Below are 20,856 nucleotides of genomic sequence, written 5' to 3'. Positions count from 1 at the left end.
GATTTAACCACTCACTTGGTCACCTAATGAGCTCACTTTTGGGTCAGAATTGAATCTAGTTTGTTAATGATTTTACTCATTGCCCTAGGATTGGGAAAACGTGGTGAACGTAACCAAGGAACTTGACGTTTGAACTCTTCATTGCTTGACAAGTGAGTGTTCCAAGTACATGAAAATATTTATGTGGAATGTCTCCTTGCTTGAATAACATGCTTATTTGGTTAACGTAATTGTTCTTGAATAGATAACATTTAGGACGAGAATGTACTTTATAATACTCGATCCTTTGTAGTTTACTTTGTGATAGTAATATGAAATGAAGTGCTTTGCTTATACATGACTTGTTGGTCTTCCACTTGACTTATTGGTTTTACACTTGACTTGTTGGTCCCTCAAGTGGTTATTCCACCAACTTACGTGTTAATCGCTCATCGTTGTTAGACAATGCTAAGTACTTGTTTTCTCGTCTCATAGGCAAATGTGTACTTTCTCGCACTTGACCTAACTCGATTAAACTTGTGATATTTTGTTAAAACATATATTAGCCGTTTTGTTACAACTGAAAAGTGGCCAAAATCCGGCTACTTTTTGATGGGATTTCCGGCTGGATTTGAGGCAGTGAGTTTTCAAAATTTTTAAGATTTTTTCCTGTCAATCTGGCCCTTAATCCGGCCAACATCTGATCGGATTTGTGGCTGGACTTGTTGATAAAGTTTCTGATATCTGTGACTTTCTTCCAGTTTTCTTATTTGATCAAGTTTTCGTAACAATCCGATTTTCAACTGTTTGGTCTTGAGATACTTGAAATGCTTGAAATATGATATGTTGAACTTATTTGTGACTTGAATCTATTTAGGAGAGTGTGCTTTTATGTACACTCAATTGACCCGACTTGACTAAACACTTGATATCTCCTTCACACATGAACAAGTAAATTGATTTGTATATTGACTTGAAATATTTAGAATACTTGAAAATATGAATTACTGGACATTACTTGCGACTTGATTCTGGTTAGGCGAGTGTGTCATTATCACACTTGGCCTCCATTTCTTGAATGATCTTGTACTCATTTGAACTTGATTGACCTGTATTTGTGTTTGTGCTTGTATTTGACTTGCAAGTGCTGAGCGGCCGCATATATCACACACCATCCGAGTGGGAGGTACCTCTCATCCTGTCTCAGTACTTTTATCTCGATTAAGTCGATTAGAGAGTTATCTCATCGACACTAGGGTTGAGCGGTCGCATGTACCACACTCCATCCGAGTGGGAGGTACCTCTGATCCCGTCTCAGTACCTCTATCCTATTTTGTCGAGTGGAGTGTTATCTACTCGACTAATTGGTATATTCGAATATGACCATCACTGTTTATTTCTGAATACGGAGCATTAAGTGACAACTAATGTCTCCAAGTTTTACTGTGTAAGCGTTGGATAATTGCCAACGACTCCAATCTTGATTACTGAATACTTGGGGGTTATAAGCCATATCCTAAATTACTGTATATTTGGGACAATAAGTCCAACCCCGGGGCTAGTTGGTCAAATCGAGTCGGCAAGGGTTTGGTCGAGGAGATCAATGAACCTTGGGTATTTCTTGGACGATTGGGCCCGGTAGAGGGTGATCGGTGGACGAAAAATGGTGTAAAGTGGGGATCTACGAACGTTATACTTTCATGGTTGACGGAGAGTCAACGGACCTTGATCAAACTACTGTGGAACTTGCTCCTGAGAGTAACATATATCCTTTGACATGAATGTGTTCCTTACTGCACCCTTTGCATGTTTTATCTGGCTATTTGCTAAATTATATACAGAATTATGATCTTATTGAAGTTGACTTGTTTCTCAATGTCTGAATATGCTATCTTGTCTCGTATTTTACCTACTTAATTACTTGGAACGTCACTGAGGTTCTAACTCATTCCACGCCATTTGTTTTTGTTTATCTCAATTCATATTTTTTGATAATTACAAAACAAACGGATGTATCTAATACTTTTTGTAGAGACTCTTTTCAGAAATGGCACTAAACAGGTCTGAGGACTTAGAGCCAAAAGAAGATCAAAAAAGGGTGAAAAGTGCTAAGGATGATGTCGGACGCACAAAAGGAGAGTATCAGACGTCCGACATCCATTGAGTAACTTCGGACATATGAAGAATTCAAACTCGGACGTCCGAAGAAGACAAGCCAGGGCTTCTACGATTACTGATCACGATCGGACGCTCAACACCTGAGCATCGGACGTCCGACAAGCGTTGCTGCACTTCGGACGCAACACATTGGACGCATCGGCCGTCCGAAAGAATTGAAGAGGAACCTCCAAGTCTGCATCTTACCCTCGAACGCATGGTGAGAGGGGATCGAACATCCTAAGAGGTTCAAAAAAATTTCTCGAACTCACTGACCTCGTTCGGACGCATAAAAACTGACTATCGGACGTCCGACAGCACCAACGGCTAGTTGACTCTTCAGATGCCTTCTATCCGTTGACAGCATTAATTGAAGAATTTCTTGGTCTCCTATAAAAGGAACAAAGTTAACCACCTCAGATTAACTTTGCACATCAAGTCTACATCAAATCGTGAGTGATTCGAGTGTTAGAATACTCGAAAATGAACATTTGTATACTCAGCTTGTACAGTTTTCTTGTAGCTTTTCAAGTGTGACACAGCTTCTTCAATAGTGTAGTATTGTGAGGGTTATCCGAGTGTTTGTAAAACTTCTTTGCTTGACCAAGTGTAGTTTGGAGCAAGAAGGAAGTGATCCTTCTCTTGTACACAAGAAATTGGTTACAAAATTGTTCAACTTGAAGTAACTTGTTATATAAAGTGTTGTTCAAACTCAAGTTGAGTTTGAAACCCGGTTTGTTTCTCTACTTTCGTTTACAACTTTACTATATAAAATGTTCATCTCTTCATCTCACGAACACCTGTGCTTTCTTGTAAACTAATCCATTGAGTGGTTTTCGAGAAAGGAAGGGTAGGCTTGAAAAAGAGTGACCTATATATTTGCTAGTTTTAGAAAACCTAATTCACCTCCCCCTCTTAGGTTGTTTTCGATCCTTTCAATTGGTATCAGGACTTGGTCTCCTAGAGATTAAGCTCAATCGGCTTGGGAGTAAATATGACAACCAACAATGCCATGTTCTTTGAGGGACAATCTGTCACTAGACCTCCAATGTTCAATGGATCAAACTATGTGAGTTGGAAGGAAAGGATGATTATATTCTTACAATCCATTGATATTGAATTGTGGTTTATTGTTAGTGAAGGTCCATATGACGCGACTATTGTTGATGAAACTACTCATAGGCTGAGACAAAAAATAAGAAGTGAGTTGACTGCTGAAGATAGAACTCATTTCACTCTAAATGCCAAGGCTATGAATGTTCTATACAATGCATTAGACTCAAATGAGTCCATTAGAGTCAAAGGCTGCAGATCTGCAAAAGAAATTTGGGATAAACTTAGAGAGATCCATGAGGGAAGCGAGAATGTGAGAGAGCAAAAGAAATCCATTCTGGTCACTAAGTATGAATCTTTTAAGATGGAGTCTCATGAAAACATTGTCAAAATGTATTGCAGATTTAATGATCTGATCAAGGATTTAGAGGTGCTTAAAAAGGAGTACTCTCTAGGTGAAAAGAATAGAAAAATTCTGAATGCTCTATCAAAGGATTGGGAAAGCAAAGTGACTGCCATTGAGGAAGCCAAGGATCTGAATACTTTACCCATTGAATCTCTGATTAACTCTCTAACTTCTTACGAACTGAAACTTAAATCTAAGATGCAGGATGAAAAAGACACCAAGGTAAGAAAGAGTACTGCTCTGAAAGCATCACAAGACGAAGATGAAACAACCTCACAAGATGGAAATGATTTGGAAGGTGATGACAGCGATATTGCACTCATCATACGAGACTTTAAAAGAATACTCAACAAGAGAAGATTCAGAAAAGGTGGATCCAGCAATTCCTTCCCAAATCAGTCTAATGACTTCAGAAACAAAGGGAAATTGGAGTTCAACAAGAAGCAGACTGATAAGTGTTTCGAATGTGGTCAACCAGGACACTATGCAAATGAGTGTCCAATGAAGAAAAAGAAGGAGAACAAGGTTGAACGAAAATCAAAGTTTAACAATTTCCAGATCACCTGGAATGATTGCAACTCAGAAGGTGAAGTTGAGGAAGAAGAGGAATCTGCTCAAGTGGCTTTCATGGCCATTGATGATGATGAGGTAACTGCTTGTACTTCCCAAACTGACAGTGACAATGACTCTGATGATGATGTTAATTCATTTTTGAAAAAGATGCACAACAATTTAAAAGAATCTTATATCAGAAACAAAGAACTAAAACAGAAAATTAATTTTCTGATTCAAGACAATGCAAATCTTTTCGACAAAATAAGTGTCTTAAGCATGAAAATGAAAACTTGAAAAGGACTGAAACTGATGTGCTTGCTGAACTTAACAAAAGAAAAATTTCTGTGACATACTCAGAAGTGAACAATGTAGTCTAAGAAAAAGGATGGATGATTTATGTCAATTGTTACATCATATGAAACAGAACCGTCTTCAAAAGAATGACACTAAACATCATCTTAACACTCATCAAATAAGACTGAATCAAAACGCAAATGAGTTTGCTATCCATAGGAGAAGGCAAGTCAGATTCATTAAACCTGTTCATTAGATTGCTCCAATGTCAGTATGCAACTTCTGTTGCAAATGAGGACCCATGGTTATGGCATAGAAGGCTTTGTCACTTCAATATGGATTTGCTAAAAGAAATTTCTAAAAAGGATCTTATTAGAGGTCTCCCAAAAATCAGATTTGAAAATGACTGGATATGTGATGCTTGCCAATTTGAAAAACAAGTCAAGGTATCTTTTAAACCCAATAAATGTGTTTCTATTTCAAAGCCACTAGAACTTTTACACCTTGATCTGTTTGGTCCTACACAAACTACAAACCTTGGTGGTAAGAGATTTTGTTTTGTTGTTGTTGATGATTATTCTAGATATACATGGGTGATGTTTCTTGCACATAAAGATGATGCTTTCAAGAACTTCTTATCACTGTTTGCTAAAGTTCAGAATTTGATTGGCTTGAAAATTATCAAAATTAGAAGTGATAATGACACTGAATTTCGTTTTTGTGGCTTTCCAGATTTTTGTGATAACAATGGCATTACACATGAGTTCTCTATTGCTAGAGTCCCCCAACAAAATAGAGTTGTGGAAGAAAAAATAGAACTCTCCAAGAGACTGCTAGAACCATGCTTAGTGAATGCAATTTACCAAAATATTTTTGGGCCGAAACCATAAATACAGCCTGTTATACCATGAACAGAATTCTCTTAAAACCAATTTTAAACAAAACTTCCTATGAGCTTATGTTTGACAAAAAGCCTGTTGTTGGTTACTTTAAAGTCTTTGGTTGTAAATGTTTCATTTTGAACATCAAGGAACATCTTGGAAAGTTTGATAAGAAATCTGATGAGGGAATTTTCTTGGGATATTGTGAAAACAAAAGAAGTTTCAAAGTTTATAATCGTAGAACACTGGTTATAGAGGAGGCGATACACATTACTTTTGATGAATCTAATGGTGACATTTCCATAAGTTGTGGTAAAGATGATGATACAGGTGTTCAAGAAGAATTAAAGAAGTTAGCAATCAATGATCATGGCTCTGCTTCACCAGAAACAGATTTAAAAGATGCTGATACTAAAGACAGTCCAGCTGGAGAAGTGAATGACAGAGATACCACTACTCCTAATGATCTTCCAAAAACCTGAAAATTTGTCCAGAACCATCCCAGGGAGCTTATAATTGGTGATCCATCTAAAAAGGTTAGAATTCGTTCCTCTAGACACCTAGTAGATAATCTTGCTTTAGTATCACACTTTAAACCTAAAAATGTTGTTGATGTATTGAATGATGAGCACTGGATTTTAGCTATGGAAGAAGAGTTAATCCAATTTGAAAGAAACAAAGTTTGGACCCTGGTTGCTAGACCACAAGACCATCCTATCATTGGCACAAAGTGACTTTTTAGAAACAAAATGAATGATAAAGGGGAGGTTGTTAGAAATAAGGCCAGACTGGTGGCTAAGGGATACACTCAAGAAGAGGGAATAGACTTTGATGAGTCCTTTGCATCTGTAGCTAGGCTGGAGTCCATTAGAATGTTTCTAGCATTTGCATGTTTCAAGAATTTTAAATTATTTCAGATGGATGTTAAAAGTGCCTTTTTAAATGGCTTTATAGATCAAGAAGTTTATGTTGACCAACCTCTTGGTTTTGAAAATGAATCTTATCCAGATCATGTTTTTAAACTCTCAAAAGCTTTATACGGATTAAAACAAGCTCCTAGAGCATGGTATGAACGTTTAAGTGGATTTTTGATTGAAAATGGTTTTAAAAGAGGCATTGTAGATACTACACTTTTCACAAAACAAAGCTTACGAGATCTTTTAATTGTGCAAATATATGTGGATGATATCATATTTGGTGCTACTAATGAGAGCTTGTGCAAGGACTTTTCCAACATCATGCAAAAAGAATTTGAAATGAGCATGATGGGAGAATTAAACTTCTTCCTTGGACTCCAAGTGGTTCAAACCCGAGATAGAACGTTTATAAATCAAACAAAATACACCAAGGAACTACTGAAAAGATTTGGAATGGAGAACTCAAAGCCTGTTGGAACACCTATATGCACATCTACCAAACTTGACAAAGATGAAAAAGATACAAAAGTTGAGGAAAAAAAGTATAGAGGTATGATTGGAAGTTTACTCTATTTAACTGCCAGTAAGCCTAATATCATGTTTGCTGTATACTTATGTGCTCGATTTCAATCATGTCCAAAGGAATCACACTTGAATGCAGTAAAAAGAATTCTTAGATATCTTAAAGGAACCTTAAGCTTTGGCTTGTGGTATCCAAAATGTCATGAACTTCCTTTATGTGGATTCTCTGATGCTGACTTTGGTGGTTGTAAAATAGATAGAAAAAGTACTACTGGTATATGCAACTTTCTTGAAAATTGCTTAGTATCTTGGTTTAGTAAAAAAACAAAATACTATTTCATTGTCCACTACTGAAGCTGAATATGTTACTGCTGGTGCTTGTTGTGCTCAATTGTTATGGATGAAAAATACATTGAATAATTTTGGTTTAGTATATGAATATGTACCTATGTATTGTGATAACACTAGTGCGATTAATCTGACAAAAAATCCCATTCAACACTTTAGGACTAAGCAAATAGATATAAAGCATCATTTCATTCGCGATCTTGTTTCCAAGGGGGTAATCTGTGTTCAGTTTGTTTGTTCTAAAGATCAAATCGCTGATATCCTCACAAAAGCTCTTCCACTGGATCAATTTGTGTTCTTGAGAACAAAACTGAGCGTTTCAGAAAAAATATTCTAAGTTTCGTTTCTGGTCAATCTTTATCGGACGTCCGATGAATTGGAACGGACGTCCAACAGTGTTCTTCGTCCCGTTTCAGAAAGCACTGGTTCGAACGGTTGTGTCGGACGCTTCATTTTGTTCGGACGTCCGACACTCAAAAATTGAGCCTTATATAGCAGTTACCCATCTTCCTCAGTTCATTTTTCTCCACAGTCTTGGACGCAACCTTTCAGTTTCCTCTCATATTTAGAATTCAAATTCCTCTCTCCTCAAATCAAGTTTCAAGAAATTGACTCAACCAAGGCCATTACACCTCTATTGCCCGTTAACCACCCATAAAAATCACTCCTAACCCCTAACTACCCCATAGTTCCCAATTTACATGCGAAACCCTAATTTCTCATAACTCTCTCTTTGCGGCATTTCAGTGCATTTTCGTTTGCTCGTACTGCATTTTTCATCTATACACCACGTTCTGCATCAAAAACACATCCACATTGCATCATGGTTAGAATCAGAGGAGGGTCTACTAGTGCCGGACGGTCTTTTAGCCTTAGAGATGAGGACATTGAAATTGTGGAACCATCTACTAAAATACCTAAAAAAAAGATTGTGACCCGTGGTGGTAAAATGAAGCAAACTGTCCAAAGAAAATTGGTTTCTCCAACTGCTGAACCATCTGATGAGCAGATGGAAGAGTAGAACTCTGAAGAAAACATAGTTGGTGGAAATGAGGAACCAGAGCGGGCTACCCAGGCTGATGAAACTGTCACAAGGTCATCTGGTAAAAGAAAGAGAATTGCAAAAAGGAAGAGCACTCCCCAATCCAAGAAAAAGCAATCTGTTGATCCCTCTGATGATCAGCAGAATGAATGAAATATTGCTGAAAATCAGCAAACACCTGAACCCTCCACTAGGAAGTCTCCAAGGACAAGGACTGAGGCTCAAAATATTGGGGCATCTGCCACACAAACCTCAAAAGGGAAACATTCTGGGAAGGATCCAGTATCTCAGCCGGTAACAGAACTCACTCCTCTCCCAAATTCATTGATGATGAAGCCAGAGACAGATTTGAGTTGGTCTCTCAAAAAGGGTTCATCACCCAAAGGCTCATCCTTCCCTATGAATTTCGTAAGTTTGATCTTGAACCTGTTATTAAGCTGTTTGAATTCCAAAAATGGGTTCATCTTCTGACCATTCCTAATACCTTTTACCCTGACATGCTTTATCAATTCTTTGCTAATCTTAGAAAGGGTAACTCACACACAGAACTCATCTCTAAGGTCAAGTATGTGAACATCACATTAACACCTGACATTGTAAATTTCATTTTGAAAACAAAAATTGAAGATGGTTACAAAGGAAAAATTACAAATTTCTTTTCGTATGAGGAATTTTCTTCTGCCTACCATCATTTTTACAATGCTTAACTCATGACCTATTTTCAAACCAAATTCAATACTCCTGCTAAGGCAAGATTAGATGATCTCAGTCCTCAAAATCTGATCATCTTCACCATCATTTCAAATCTGTTGGTGCCAACTGATAGCCACAGAACAGATGCAAACAAAATAGAACTCTATCTCTTTTACTGTTTTGTTGAAAAAATTTGCATTGACTTTGGATTTGTGATGTGCAAGTTTCTGCTCAAAATTAGCACAGACAGTCGTAGGAAGCTCTCTTATGGCAAATTTCTGACCCCTATCTTTGCCCATTTTGAAATACCTTTTTCTGAAAAATCACCCAAAGATAGTGCTTCAATAGTTTTTTCAAAAGCTTATTTTGAAAGAAAGAACTTAAGATTTTTTGATGGCCATTGGTGCTATAAGGAGACTGTGGCTGAGTCTAGAAGGAAAAACTTTCATGAAACCCCTGTCACTCCTAGGACTTCTCGTGATCAGTCAGACTATGTCTCTCCTTTCACCATTCATCCTAGAAAGTCTGCCAGCAAGTCCTTCTCTTCCAATTCTGGGGTCATCTCCTTGCTTGAAGACCTCAAACAGCATGTTATGCTTATTGAAGATGGTCTCATGATGACCATGACCCCTGCCCAACAATCTTCTTTCATTGAAAAAAGGAACCTTCTTGTGCCTCCAATACCTAAAAATAATGAAAATGCTCATCAGAAAGAGCCAAGACCTGAGCTCACAGGGCCAACTACTGGTACTGAAGCCACACCAGCTTCCAGCTCTCAGCCCAAGGATAAAGACAAGGCTCCAGCTACTGAGGAGGCATATGAAGAAGACGATGAAGAAACTGAGGAAGAAGTGGATCCTGTACAGTTTCGTCTGGCCAGGAAGAGGCCTGGATAATCTAAAATCACTATCTAGGCACTGCTAGGTCACTGCACTTTATTTTAGGACTATAGTTCATCTTTTGCACTGTAAAACTTTTCGTATGCTATGTACTAAGAGTTGTACTTCTGGTTTGTACAACTGGATATTTTCTACTGTTTATGGATGCTATGACTAAGTGTTTCTGATGTTATCTACTGTGAATGGATGTGTTTGTTATCTGCAAATCTTTGTTATCAAATTTTTGTTGCTAATATTTCTAATGGATCGTGCTGATGTTATCTGATGTTGCTGGTATCAAAATTGATCAGACATGGCATACCTGTTTTTGTGATGACAAAAAGGGGGAGAATTGGATTAGCACTGATGGTGTAAAGAAACTAGTTAGGGGAAGTCAGTTTTAGGGGGAGTTGCGTTTCTCTTCGTATACTCATGCACTTCGTTAGGGGGAGTTGTAATCCCAGCTCGTATGTCTATTTTTCTTTTTGCTCTATCCAAGTGTTTTGTCATCATCGAAAAGGGGAAGATTGTTTATCTCAATTCATATCTTTTGATGATTACAAAAGAAACGGATGTTACTAATACTTTTTGTAGAGACTCTTTTCAGAAATGGCACTAAACAGGTCTGAGGACTTAGAGCAAAAAGAAGATCAAAAAAAGGATGAAAAGTGCTGAGGATGATGTCAGACGCACAAAAGGAGAGTATCGGACGTCCGACATCCATTGAAGAACTCAGACTCGGACGTCCGAAGAAAACAAGCCAGGGCTTCTACGATTACTAATTACGATCGGACGCTCAACACCTGAGCATCAAACGTCCGACAAGCGTTGTTGCACTTCGGACGCAACACATTGGAATCATCGGCCGTTCGAAAGAATTGAGGAGGAACCTCCAAGTCTGCATCTTACCCTGGGACGCATGGTGAGAGGGGATCGGACATCCTAAGAGGTTCAAGAAAATTTCTCGAACTCACTGACCTCGCTCGGAAGCATAAAAACTGACTATCGGACGTCCGACAGCACCAACGACTAGTTGACTCTTCAGATGCCTTCTATCCGTTGACAGCATTAATTAAAGAATTTCTTGGTCTCCTATAAAAGGAACAAAGTCAACCACCTCAGATTAACTTTGCACATCAAGTCTACATCAAATCGTGAGTGATTCGAGTGTTAGAATACTCTAAAAGGAACATCTGTATTCTCAGCTTGTGCAATTTTCTTGTAACTTTTCAAGTGTGACATAGCTTCTTCAATAGTGTAGCATTGTGAGAGTTATCCGAGTGTTTGTAAAACTTCCTTGCTTGACCAAGTGTGGTTTGGGGCAAGAAGGAAGTGATCCTTCGCTTGTACACAAGAAATTGGTTGCAAGATTGTTCAACTTGAAGTAGCTTGTTATATAAAATGTTGTTCAAACTCAAGTTGAATTTGAAATTTGGTTTGTTTCTCTACTTTCGTTTACAGCTTTACTATATAAACTGTTCATCTCTTTATCTCACGAACACCTGTGCTTTCTTGTAAACTGATCCATTGAGTGGTCTTCGAGAAAAGAAGGGTAGACTTGAAAAAGAGTGACCTATATCTTTGCTGGTTTTAGAAAACCTAATTCACCCCCTCTCTTAGATTGTTTTCGATCCTTACAGTTTTCCTTACAGGGATGAGAACATGAGAGGTTGAATTGAGGAAGGTCTCGTTTTCTTCTAAATTTGTTAGTTGCTGGTGTGAGCACTGCATAGTTGTTTAGCCGACTTTTGTTATTTGATTTTTGGCAAGTTTGACTCTTTGGTTGTAATAATTTCATTTTATTTTGAGGGTCTATTTGTAAATCTTCATGTTATTTGACTAAATCCTGGCGAGAGTTGGGCAGGCGACCTGCCAAACCCTTGGATATGGCCTAGGGTTAGGTGGGGCTGTCACAGACTTAGTGAAATTTAGGTGGGTGCTCCATTGGGGTTTGGAGATGGGTGCCAATTGAAATCATCACAGTATTGCCCATTGATTTCCTATTCATATTATTGTTATTCTTATTGTTGTTTAAAAAATTGTACTTGTAGCTAAATTGATGTGAAAACGTACCCCAACACGATCTAGACAATTTCACCAAAGGTTTGGCTGCGGAAAGAAACTTGACCCAAATTAATCCTAGGAGTTACGAACAATGTTGATGCTATCTCAATCCGCAACTATTCAAATTAACGAACCAAATTTATAGGTAGAAGAACACCACAACCAAGGAGGTACTTGATTGATAAGTTTGGACGAATAACTTAAGACAATGCTCAAGCATTCAAAGGGAGCTCTCTTGGAAAGAGAAGGTGATAACTCATGAAAATTTGTATTAAAAATCTGACCTCATGAACGAACAAGACTTGACTATTTATAGCCTTACATGGATTCAAAACCTAATGTGACTTGGAATTGTCTAGAAAACCTAATGTGATTTGAAATCCCTTATTTTCCTAAAGCTACTAACTAGAAATTTCGGCCACTTAAGAACAAAACCCCGGTCGAATTATTTAGACTCAATTAGCAAGGCAAATAGACGATTAAACCCTTACTTAACAACACCAAATAAAGACACAACTTGGACTACTTAGCTAACTAAACCGATTTGCTTGGACAATCTTCATATTCTCATCATTCCCCTCCTTTTGAAAGCAATTTGCCCACAAATTGAAGCACGAATAATAACAAGAAGAGTTACATGCCTTCGAGTCAATCTTGTTATGATGACTACAAATGTCATCCAATGCAAAAACCACTTGCTAAGTTGGAAAACAATCATTGTTGACCCTTGAATCTCATGAACCAGCTGCAATGTATGCTCAACGTGATCGCTTCTGGTCATGCGGTAAGGATCCTCAAAATAGTGTGACGTGTTCCCCATGAAATCCAACTCATACTTGAATACACTTGCAAGACACCAAGGTAGCTTTGTTGGGTAGAGCTTCACGTGGACGAAGGGCAAGATAACAATTGTAGTGACAATGATCATTGAGGAACTCATTCTTTAAACGAACCCTTGGTACACAACCAGTCCCAAAATGTGGAATGTTCCCTTCAAGATGAGCTCAAATTAACTCTCCATTGGTGTGGACATATTTGAGTTGACATTGTTCCATGAATTGATGCCAAAGGGACTTAACTCTTAGACGACAAACTCCATGGAAACTTACAAAGTGTACAATTGACTTTGGAATGGAATGTGAGAACCCTGAAAAATGGATATATAAACTAGTTCATATTTCATTTGCATTTCTTTTATTCTTGGATAATTTTTAGTATTACTTTTAATTGTTCGCAATTAAGTACGTAATAATAGGTTTACAAAAAAAAATAATATAATTTTCCTAAGTTATGAAATTTCTTGGTTTTATTTGACTCAATTAATATCCTTAGGGTTAGCTTAATTTGTCGTCTTAACATAAAATGATAGAATACTTAATTCCTTTATGCTAAATTAATGATAATTGAATCGATAGACTTACTATCTTTAAATAAATTATTTAAGTTCCTATGATTAATTCTAATTAGTTGCTAATGTTAAATGTTAATAAGAATTTCCGTGTTAAGATAAAAAAACCAATGAATTTTAGATAAATATTATTCTAATATGCTAAACATACTTAATGCGTGAAAATTCGATAAATATATCCTTATCTTTCTTTGTTTTCAAATAAGTGAGTAAAAATAATTTTTATGTGCAAATTGACACCCTTGGATTAAATTATTATTTCACTTGACTTTATACTACTAAATCGATAAATTTCGAGTTAGACTAACTCTAATTCTTGAGAAATAATAATTGGAAATACTTATAACTAATGTAATCGCTAAATAATATAAGAATTTCTAGGAACCTTAATATTCAAGTTTAATCGATAATTATTCGATAAAAATGGTTTAGGTATATTAGGGTATAATTAGGCGTTCAAATCACACTTGAGGATAATTTTTAGAATTAAGTTGGAATTGAGAAATTAAGTTGAGATTGGGGAGCAAAGTGAAAAGACTAAAATACCCTTACCTTACCTTTCCATGCAAACCAAACAAGACGTCTGACCGCAAATCAAATCACATTTGCTATTACCAATTCGATACGCATCCAATTGTTATACGAAATCGATTCTTACACGAAACCTCTATTCCTTAAACAACGGCACCACCAAACCATCCTTTCTATCTCACGGCTAAATCCACAAAACCATTCACTCTAATTCACATTTCATATCACAAACACAAACCGTAACTTCCTTTCTTCTCTGCACAAGTAAACCACAAACCGCTTCCTCTCTTGATACCGAGACACCATCATCACTAAGTCTCATTTCCTTCTCTGCACACTCCACCGAAGCCACTGCAATTTCTCTCCACAACCACACCATACCTCTTCCTCTACCTTGACCGAGAGCATCCGAGAGAGAGAGGGCTGCTGGGTGAGCTGCATCCGAGAGCTAGGAGGAGGGAACGTGAGCTGCCAGAAATTTTCTGGTCCTGCCGTGAGTTGGAGTGAAGCCAGGGAGGAGATTTGCAGGAAGCTTCACCATTTTGCACCTTCATCCCCACCAACTCCAACCAACCGACCTCAAATCCACCAGCCACAACCAATTCCAGCCGCAACTTAGGAGCCAGGATCCACCGATTGCACTTGGCCGAGAGCTAGGGAAGAAATTTCTGGAATATTTCGTGTGAAGGATTAGCTGCTATCTGAGGTAATTTCTGGTCTAAGTAGGATGATTATTAGTTGAGCAAGCTACATCTAAGCTTGCATGTTCAGATTATGCAGTCGGATGTTGAAATCCAACCATTAGAAAAAAAAATTCGGTTTTGTCAAAATGTTGCTACCGAGAATTTGAGGAGATAATGCAACTCCATTTGTGTTTTTCAGTGGCATCTGAACACCTAAGTGCCTTTAGCTGAGTGAAGACTTGAAGATTTAGACCATGCATGTTGAATTGTGCATTCGGATGATGTGTTAAAGCAGAGAAAATTTCTGGTTTGGTTAAGAAAATTTCTGCCGAGGAACTGGCTTAAATTTGTAATTTTCTTTCTGACTTCCTGCGATAATCTGAGCTCAATTTGGTGTTTAACCAACTAATAACAATAAGGTTAAGTCATCTAAGAACTTGCATGTGGGGGTTAGGCATCCGGATGAGATTTTTAAGAAAAGAATTTCTGATATGTGCTAGTATAGAAACTACTGAGAGCTTAGCTGGATTATTGCAGCCTAACTTGGTTCGATTTTGTTGTTGTTGTTGTTGATGTTGTTGTTGTTGATGTTGTTGTTTAAACTTATAACCATGATTAGATGGTTAATAACAAGTTAATTAGGCTCTGCATGCAGCTAATTAGTTAGTTTAAACCAGAAAAATAAAATAGAAATGCAATCTGTTGCATGCATGTTTGTCCGAAGCTAGCTGTACAAAATTTATGGAAAATTTGGGGATTTGCAGCTGTTGTTTAAGTTAAATTTTGAATGGGAAATATTAATTAGCTAGATAAGTTTTTTCATGACTAATTTGGGTATCTAAAACCATGTTTTAGCCGAGAAAAAATTGGATTTATAAACACCTAAGTGCTGAAAAAATTCTGGAATAGCCGAGAGGTTTGATCAGAATTTTCAGTTTGTTTTCTTTTGGATTTTAAACTATTTCTGGATTTTTTTCCTTGGAATATAATGGTTTTGAAATACAGAGGAGTTGTAAGTTGTAAGTTGTGTAAGTTGGTTATCAATGAAATATTTGATAAATTGAAAATGGAACCAGAAAATGTTGGGGTATACATGTTGGAAATTCTTAAGTGATAGCCAAAGGGTGAGTTAGAACCTTAACTTGATTTTTAAATTGTTCCTTGAATCATGATGGGTGGAAATGCTTGGAATATGTTGTTTTGAAGTTCTATAAGAAGTGTATGGATGGTTTGAATAAAAACATTTTAGTGTTAAAAGAGAAAAAGGAGTTTTCACAAGTGAAAAATTGAAATTTCAGATTTTCGGATGTCCCTGACCAGTCTCAATAAAATGTTTATATCTTGGTGTAGGAAAATATGTTTAAGGCGCCGTCAGTGGCATTTGAAAATAGAATCATAGGCCTTTGTCCGGTAGAAATTTCGCATTTTTCCTCCATGTGTACTGCTGTCTGTAAATCCTTGAAGTAGATTGTTTTGGTAGGAATGTCCTGTTTCTTTGTGAAATTGAAATTGGGTTTTGGATTGAGATTTTAGCTTACTTGTGGTTTAAATTCTTGATTAAATTGTGGTTGGAAGTAATTGATTTTGTCAAGGGCTAATGATTGATGAAGCCCTTGGCCATTTGAATGATTTTATAAGTACTACAGGGTGATGAAAGTTAATTGCTGGAATGTCTTGGAGGCCTTACTTTTATTTTTATTTGCTTATGATGAGCTTGCTGAAACCAAGTGCTAATGATTAATGAAGCCTTGGTCGTTCATTTTATTTTTATCAGAAATGCATTTGTTGAAATCTAGGGCTAATGATTGACGAAGCCTTAGTAATTTGCTATGTGATTTTTGCCATATTTTGATCCATATTATGATTTCGAAACGGAATCGGAGCTGTGGAAGTTGTATCGACCTTGTGAACTCGAGTAGCTGTGATCAAATTATCAAAAATATTTTTCCAGCTAGTATTATATTATAAAACTCCATATCTAGTGTTTTGCCTAAAACTTTCCAACCCGATAATTTCCTTAAGTTCAAACTAGCCTTGATAGCTTTAGTAAATAAGTTCTATAGCTTTTGAAAACCCTAAGTCTTATTTTATCCCTTTTCTTTTCTTTAAGTATTGCTCTTGGCTACTTCACTATAGAAAAGGTTCCAAAATACGAGTTTTACTAATTTTGGTGAAAAGCCTGGGAAACTTGCTCGGCAAGAAACCTTATTTTAGGAAAAATGGTTTTTAGGGATAATTTTTGCAAAAGCCGTAACTTTAGAGAAATGTTCAAAATAACTTTCTAACATTGATATTAAGAGGTTTATCGACTTATTTCAAGAAAATAATAATAGTTACCCTTTTATAAGAAAAGTATTCCCAGGAAAACTATAGGAAACATTTCTTCTACTTTTGTCAAAGTTTTAACCTAAGGGACTCTTAATTTTTCTAAGGGAAAGTGAACTAGTAGTATATTAGATATACCTCAATGTTTATAAGCTTAAAAACTGAATAGAAACTTATAGTTTCAAAATTTTGGTTTTTAGGATATTGCGAGGACGCGGAATACGATTTCCAACTTGATATCTGAACTCCACTCTTGGTGAGTGTCCCTGCTTGTTTTATGCCTATGTGGTTAAGTGCTTTATCAACTCGCTATGTGATAACTGTCAAAATGGAATAAATGGTTTTTGATCCATCGAAGTGAGCAGTGTGTACTTTATCGCACTAGCCGTTCGAGTGGTGGCTTGTGTGAATCATTTTTTTTATGAACCTAAATGTAGTTACGTCGTTGGGTGAATCCCTCGACGCGTGAATCTAACTACCATAAATCTAAATGTAGTTACGTCGTTGGGTGAATCCCTCGACGCTTGAATCTAACTGCAATAAGTCATTGGGTGAATCCCTCGACGCATGAATCTGATTGCAATCACGTCATTGGGTGAATTTCTCGACGCATGAATCTGATTGCAATCACGTCATTGGGTGAATCCTTCGACCAATTTTATACGGGTATATCTCGAGTATACTGCGTCGGTAGGCGAAGTTCGGGCCCGAAGCAGAGGTATGAACGGTGACGGGTTAGGATTAAAATAAGTGGATCTACTTGGACTATAAGTAGTGAAAGTTGACGGAGGGTCAACTACGATAGTATCTGATCAAGCGTGGAAAATGGCTCCTGAGAGCCCCTGTATCCTACCTTGTGCTGTTACACGCTTTCCTAGCTGTTCAATTTTGATTAAATTATTACTCGCTGGTTGATTTATGTTATTGCATGTTTTGGGGCACCACTGAGTTTTAGCTCACCCCACGGTTATTGTTTTCCTTAACAGGTTCTGGAAACTGAAAGCTGGATGCTTACTTATGTTTTCCTTTTGGATTGTATTTGAATACTATAACTTATTCTGTGGGCTGTAATGTGTTATTTGAGATAATGTACTTTTCTTTTGGATTGCCACTTGAAGCTGGAAAAATGTGTAAACCCTAATTCGATTACTTGGCTTGTAAGTTGCATTATGGATTGATGCATTTTATCTATCCGGTTTGTTACGACTTTGTACTTTGGTAAGTAGCACGTAGGACGTTTAAGGGCCTCGACTGGTTATTTTATCATTGCTATCTCTGAAGTTAATGTGGCTTTAAGGATGATCCTATTCGGGAAAAATTGTTTTGTAATAGATTAGTTTATTCTTCGAAAGGTTTTGGGTTAGATTGCTCGCGTGAGTCCTGGCGAGAGTTGGGCAGACGGCCCGCCAACCCTTTGGTTCGCCTCAGGGGGAAGTGGGGTCGCCACAGGTGGTATCAGAGCCTAGGTTAGAAAAGTTATTTGAAAGACATATTAGGTGTGCTAGAAACCCTAATCCTCTCTAGGAATAAGTTTTGAGATCACTAGAAATACCTTAAGTAATATACGATCCGGTTAGTTAGTTAAGTTCTAATCTTTAAGTGTTAATTGACTCTGGTGCAACTCATTCATTCGTAAATCCATCATTTATGTCTGGAATAGATGTGAGATCTGTTAAGTTACCCTTCGATCTTGAAGTTAGGACACCAATGGGTGATAAGAGGATAATCGCTAGCTTCGCCTATAAGAATAGTGAATTCTGGATTGGAGAGCGTAAAATGCTAATGGATCTAATCAGTTTGGACATAAAAGGGTACGATGTCATCATAGGAATGGATTTCCTAGGCCAGTATCATGCTAAGCTTGATTGCAGAGCAAAAGTGGTAGAATTCTGTATACCTGGAGAAACAACTCTGAGGTTAGATGTTAAGGGTAGGTTAGCATCATCTGCTATGATCTCAAGGTTCGGGCAAGGAAAATATTGTCAAAAGGAGCTCAAGGTTTCTTAGCCTTCTTGATTAATGCTCCCAGAGATCAAGTGAAGTTGGAGGATGTACCAGTGGTACGAGAATTTCCGGATATTTTTCCGGAAGAGCTTAAGACTTTACCGCCGGATAGAGAAGTGGAATTTAAGATTGACTTGGTGCCTGGAACGGTTCCAATTTCTAAAACTCCGTACCGAATGGCTCCTGCCGAGCTAAAGGAGTTGAAAATTCAATTGCAAGATCTCTTGGAGAAAGGTTTTGTGAAGGAAAGTGATTCACCGTGGGGAGCACCCGTTCTATTTGTTAAGTAAAAGGACGGAAGCTTGAGGTTATGTATTGATTACCGAGGGTTGAATGAGGTTACGATTAAGAATAAATACCCTCTACCGTTGATCGATAGTCTGTTTGACCAACTGCAAGGGTCAGTAGTTTTCTCTAAGCTGGATTTGAGGCAAGGGTATTATCAGTTAAAGATTAAGAAGGAGGATATACCCAAGACTGCTTTTAGTTCGAGATACGGATATTTTGAGTTCGCAGTCATGCCTTTTGGTTTAACTAATGCACCAGCAGCATTCATGGATTTAATGCAGAGAGTCTTTAAGAAGTATCTGGATCAGTTTGTAGTGGTTTTCATTGATGATATCTTGATATACTCTAAGACTCGAGAGGAACATGTTAAGCACTTGGAGATAGTCTTGCAAATATTAAGGGAGCGGAAGCTGTATGCCAAATTCAGCAAGTGTGAGTTTTGGCTTGATGAAATATCTTTTCTAGGGCATAAAATTTCCAAGGAGGGAATTGCCGTGGATCCGGCAAAAGTTGAGACCGTCATGAATTGGAAGCAGCCAGAAAGCCCAACTGAAGTTAGAAGTTTCTTGGGATTAGCAGGGTATTATAGGCGATTTATCAAGGATTTTTCGAAGATTGATGGACCCATGACCGAGCTAACCAAGAAAGGGAATAGGTTCACTTGGACTCCGAAGTGCGAGTCAAGCTTTCAGGAATTAAAAAAGCGTTTAACATCCGCTCCTATTTTGGTGTTACCTGATGGAGGTGAAGGTTATGCCGTGTACTCCGATGCTTCTAGAGAAGGTCTAGGATGTGTTTTAATGCAAAACGGTAAAGTGATTGCCTATGCTTCCAGGAGACTGAAGCCTCACGAACAAAACTACCCAACTCATGACCTAGAGTTAGCAGCAGTGATTTTCGCCTTAAAGAAATGGAGACACTACTTGTATGGCGTGACTTTTGAGGTTTATACGGACCATAAGAGCCTTAAGTATTTGTTCTCCCAGAAGGAATTAAATTTGAGACAAAGGCGATGGGTAGAATTTCTGGAAGATTATAACTGTTCAATTAACTACCACCCGGGAAAAGCTAATGTGGTAGCTGACGCTCTAAGTAGAACGGCCCAAGTAGCAGGGTTAATGGTTAAGGAGTGGGACATGTTAGAAGAAATTAGTAGTTGGAACCCTCGTTTAGAAAAACTGAAGATCTTACTTGGGAACTTATCGTTAAAATCGCCATTACTAGAGCGTATCAAGGAGGCCCAGAAAACGGACCCTGTGATTCAGAAGAATTTGGAGAAAATGCAAAAAGGGGAAACCCTAGATTTTAAATTGGGGTCTGAAGGTGTATTGAGGTTCCGAGATCGAATTGTGATTCCGGCAGATGAAGAGATAAGAAAAGAAATTTTGGAAGAATCACATCGATCAAAATATACCATACATCCAGGTGTGACCAAGATGTATCATGATGTGAAGCGATTGTACTGGTGGGAAGGTTTGAAAAAGGATGTAGCAGAGTTTGTTCAGAGATGCTTGATCTGCCAACAAGTAAAAGCTGAGCATCAGAAGCCCTCTGGTTTATTGCAACCATTAGAAATCCCTGAATGGAAATGGGAACATATCACAATGGATTTTGTAACAGGTCTGCCTAGAAGCCAAAAAGGATTTGATGCAATTTGGGTAATAGTTGACCGACTCACTAAGTCTGCACATTTCCTACCCGTAAGCATGAACTTTTCTCTGGAAAAACTGGTCAAGTTGTACACAGAAGAGATCCTAAGATTACATGGTATTCCTGTAAGCATTGTATCTGACCGAGACCCAAGGTTTGTCTCACGTTTTTGGCAGAA

General features: G+C 37.7%; 1 protein-coding gene across 1 annotated transcript; it reads left to right on the top strand.

Annotated features, from left to right (window-relative positions):
• Positions 1 to 18,383: 18,383 nt before the first annotated feature.
• Positions 18,384 to 19,030, top strand: LOC113713988 (uncharacterized). Its single transcript, XM_027237785.1, has 2 exons — positions 18,384 to 18,652; positions 18,766 to 19,030. Exons 1-2 carry the CDS (start codon positions 18,384 to 18,386, stop codon positions 19,028 to 19,030), a joined length of 534 nt encoding a protein of 177 aa, XP_027093586.1.
• Positions 19,031 to 20,856: the final 1,826 nt, after the last annotated feature.

The sequence above is a fragment of the Coffea arabica genome, chromosome 10c (genome assembly GCF_036785885.1).
Source record: "Coffea arabica cultivar ET-39 chromosome 10c, Coffea Arabica ET-39 HiFi, whole genome shotgun sequence".
In the NCBI taxonomy this organism is placed as follows: domain Eukaryota; kingdom Viridiplantae; phylum Streptophyta; class Magnoliopsida; order Gentianales; family Rubiaceae; genus Coffea; species Coffea arabica.
The sequence above is the reverse complement of the archived record's forward strand: the minus strand, read 5'-3'. Positions and strand labels throughout refer to the sequence as shown.

What these genes read in the sequence shown, in the direction of transcription:
- LOC113713988 (XM_027237785.1), top strand. Translation starts at nt 18,384, where the DNA reads ATGTCTGGAATAGATGTGAGATCTGTTAAGTTACCCTTCGATCTTGAA. An exon ending in CCTGGAGAAACAACTCTGAG is followed by an intron (nt 18,653 to 18,765) that starts GTTAGATGTTAA and finishes TAATGCTCCCAG; the next exon opens with AGATCAAGTGAAGTTGGAGG.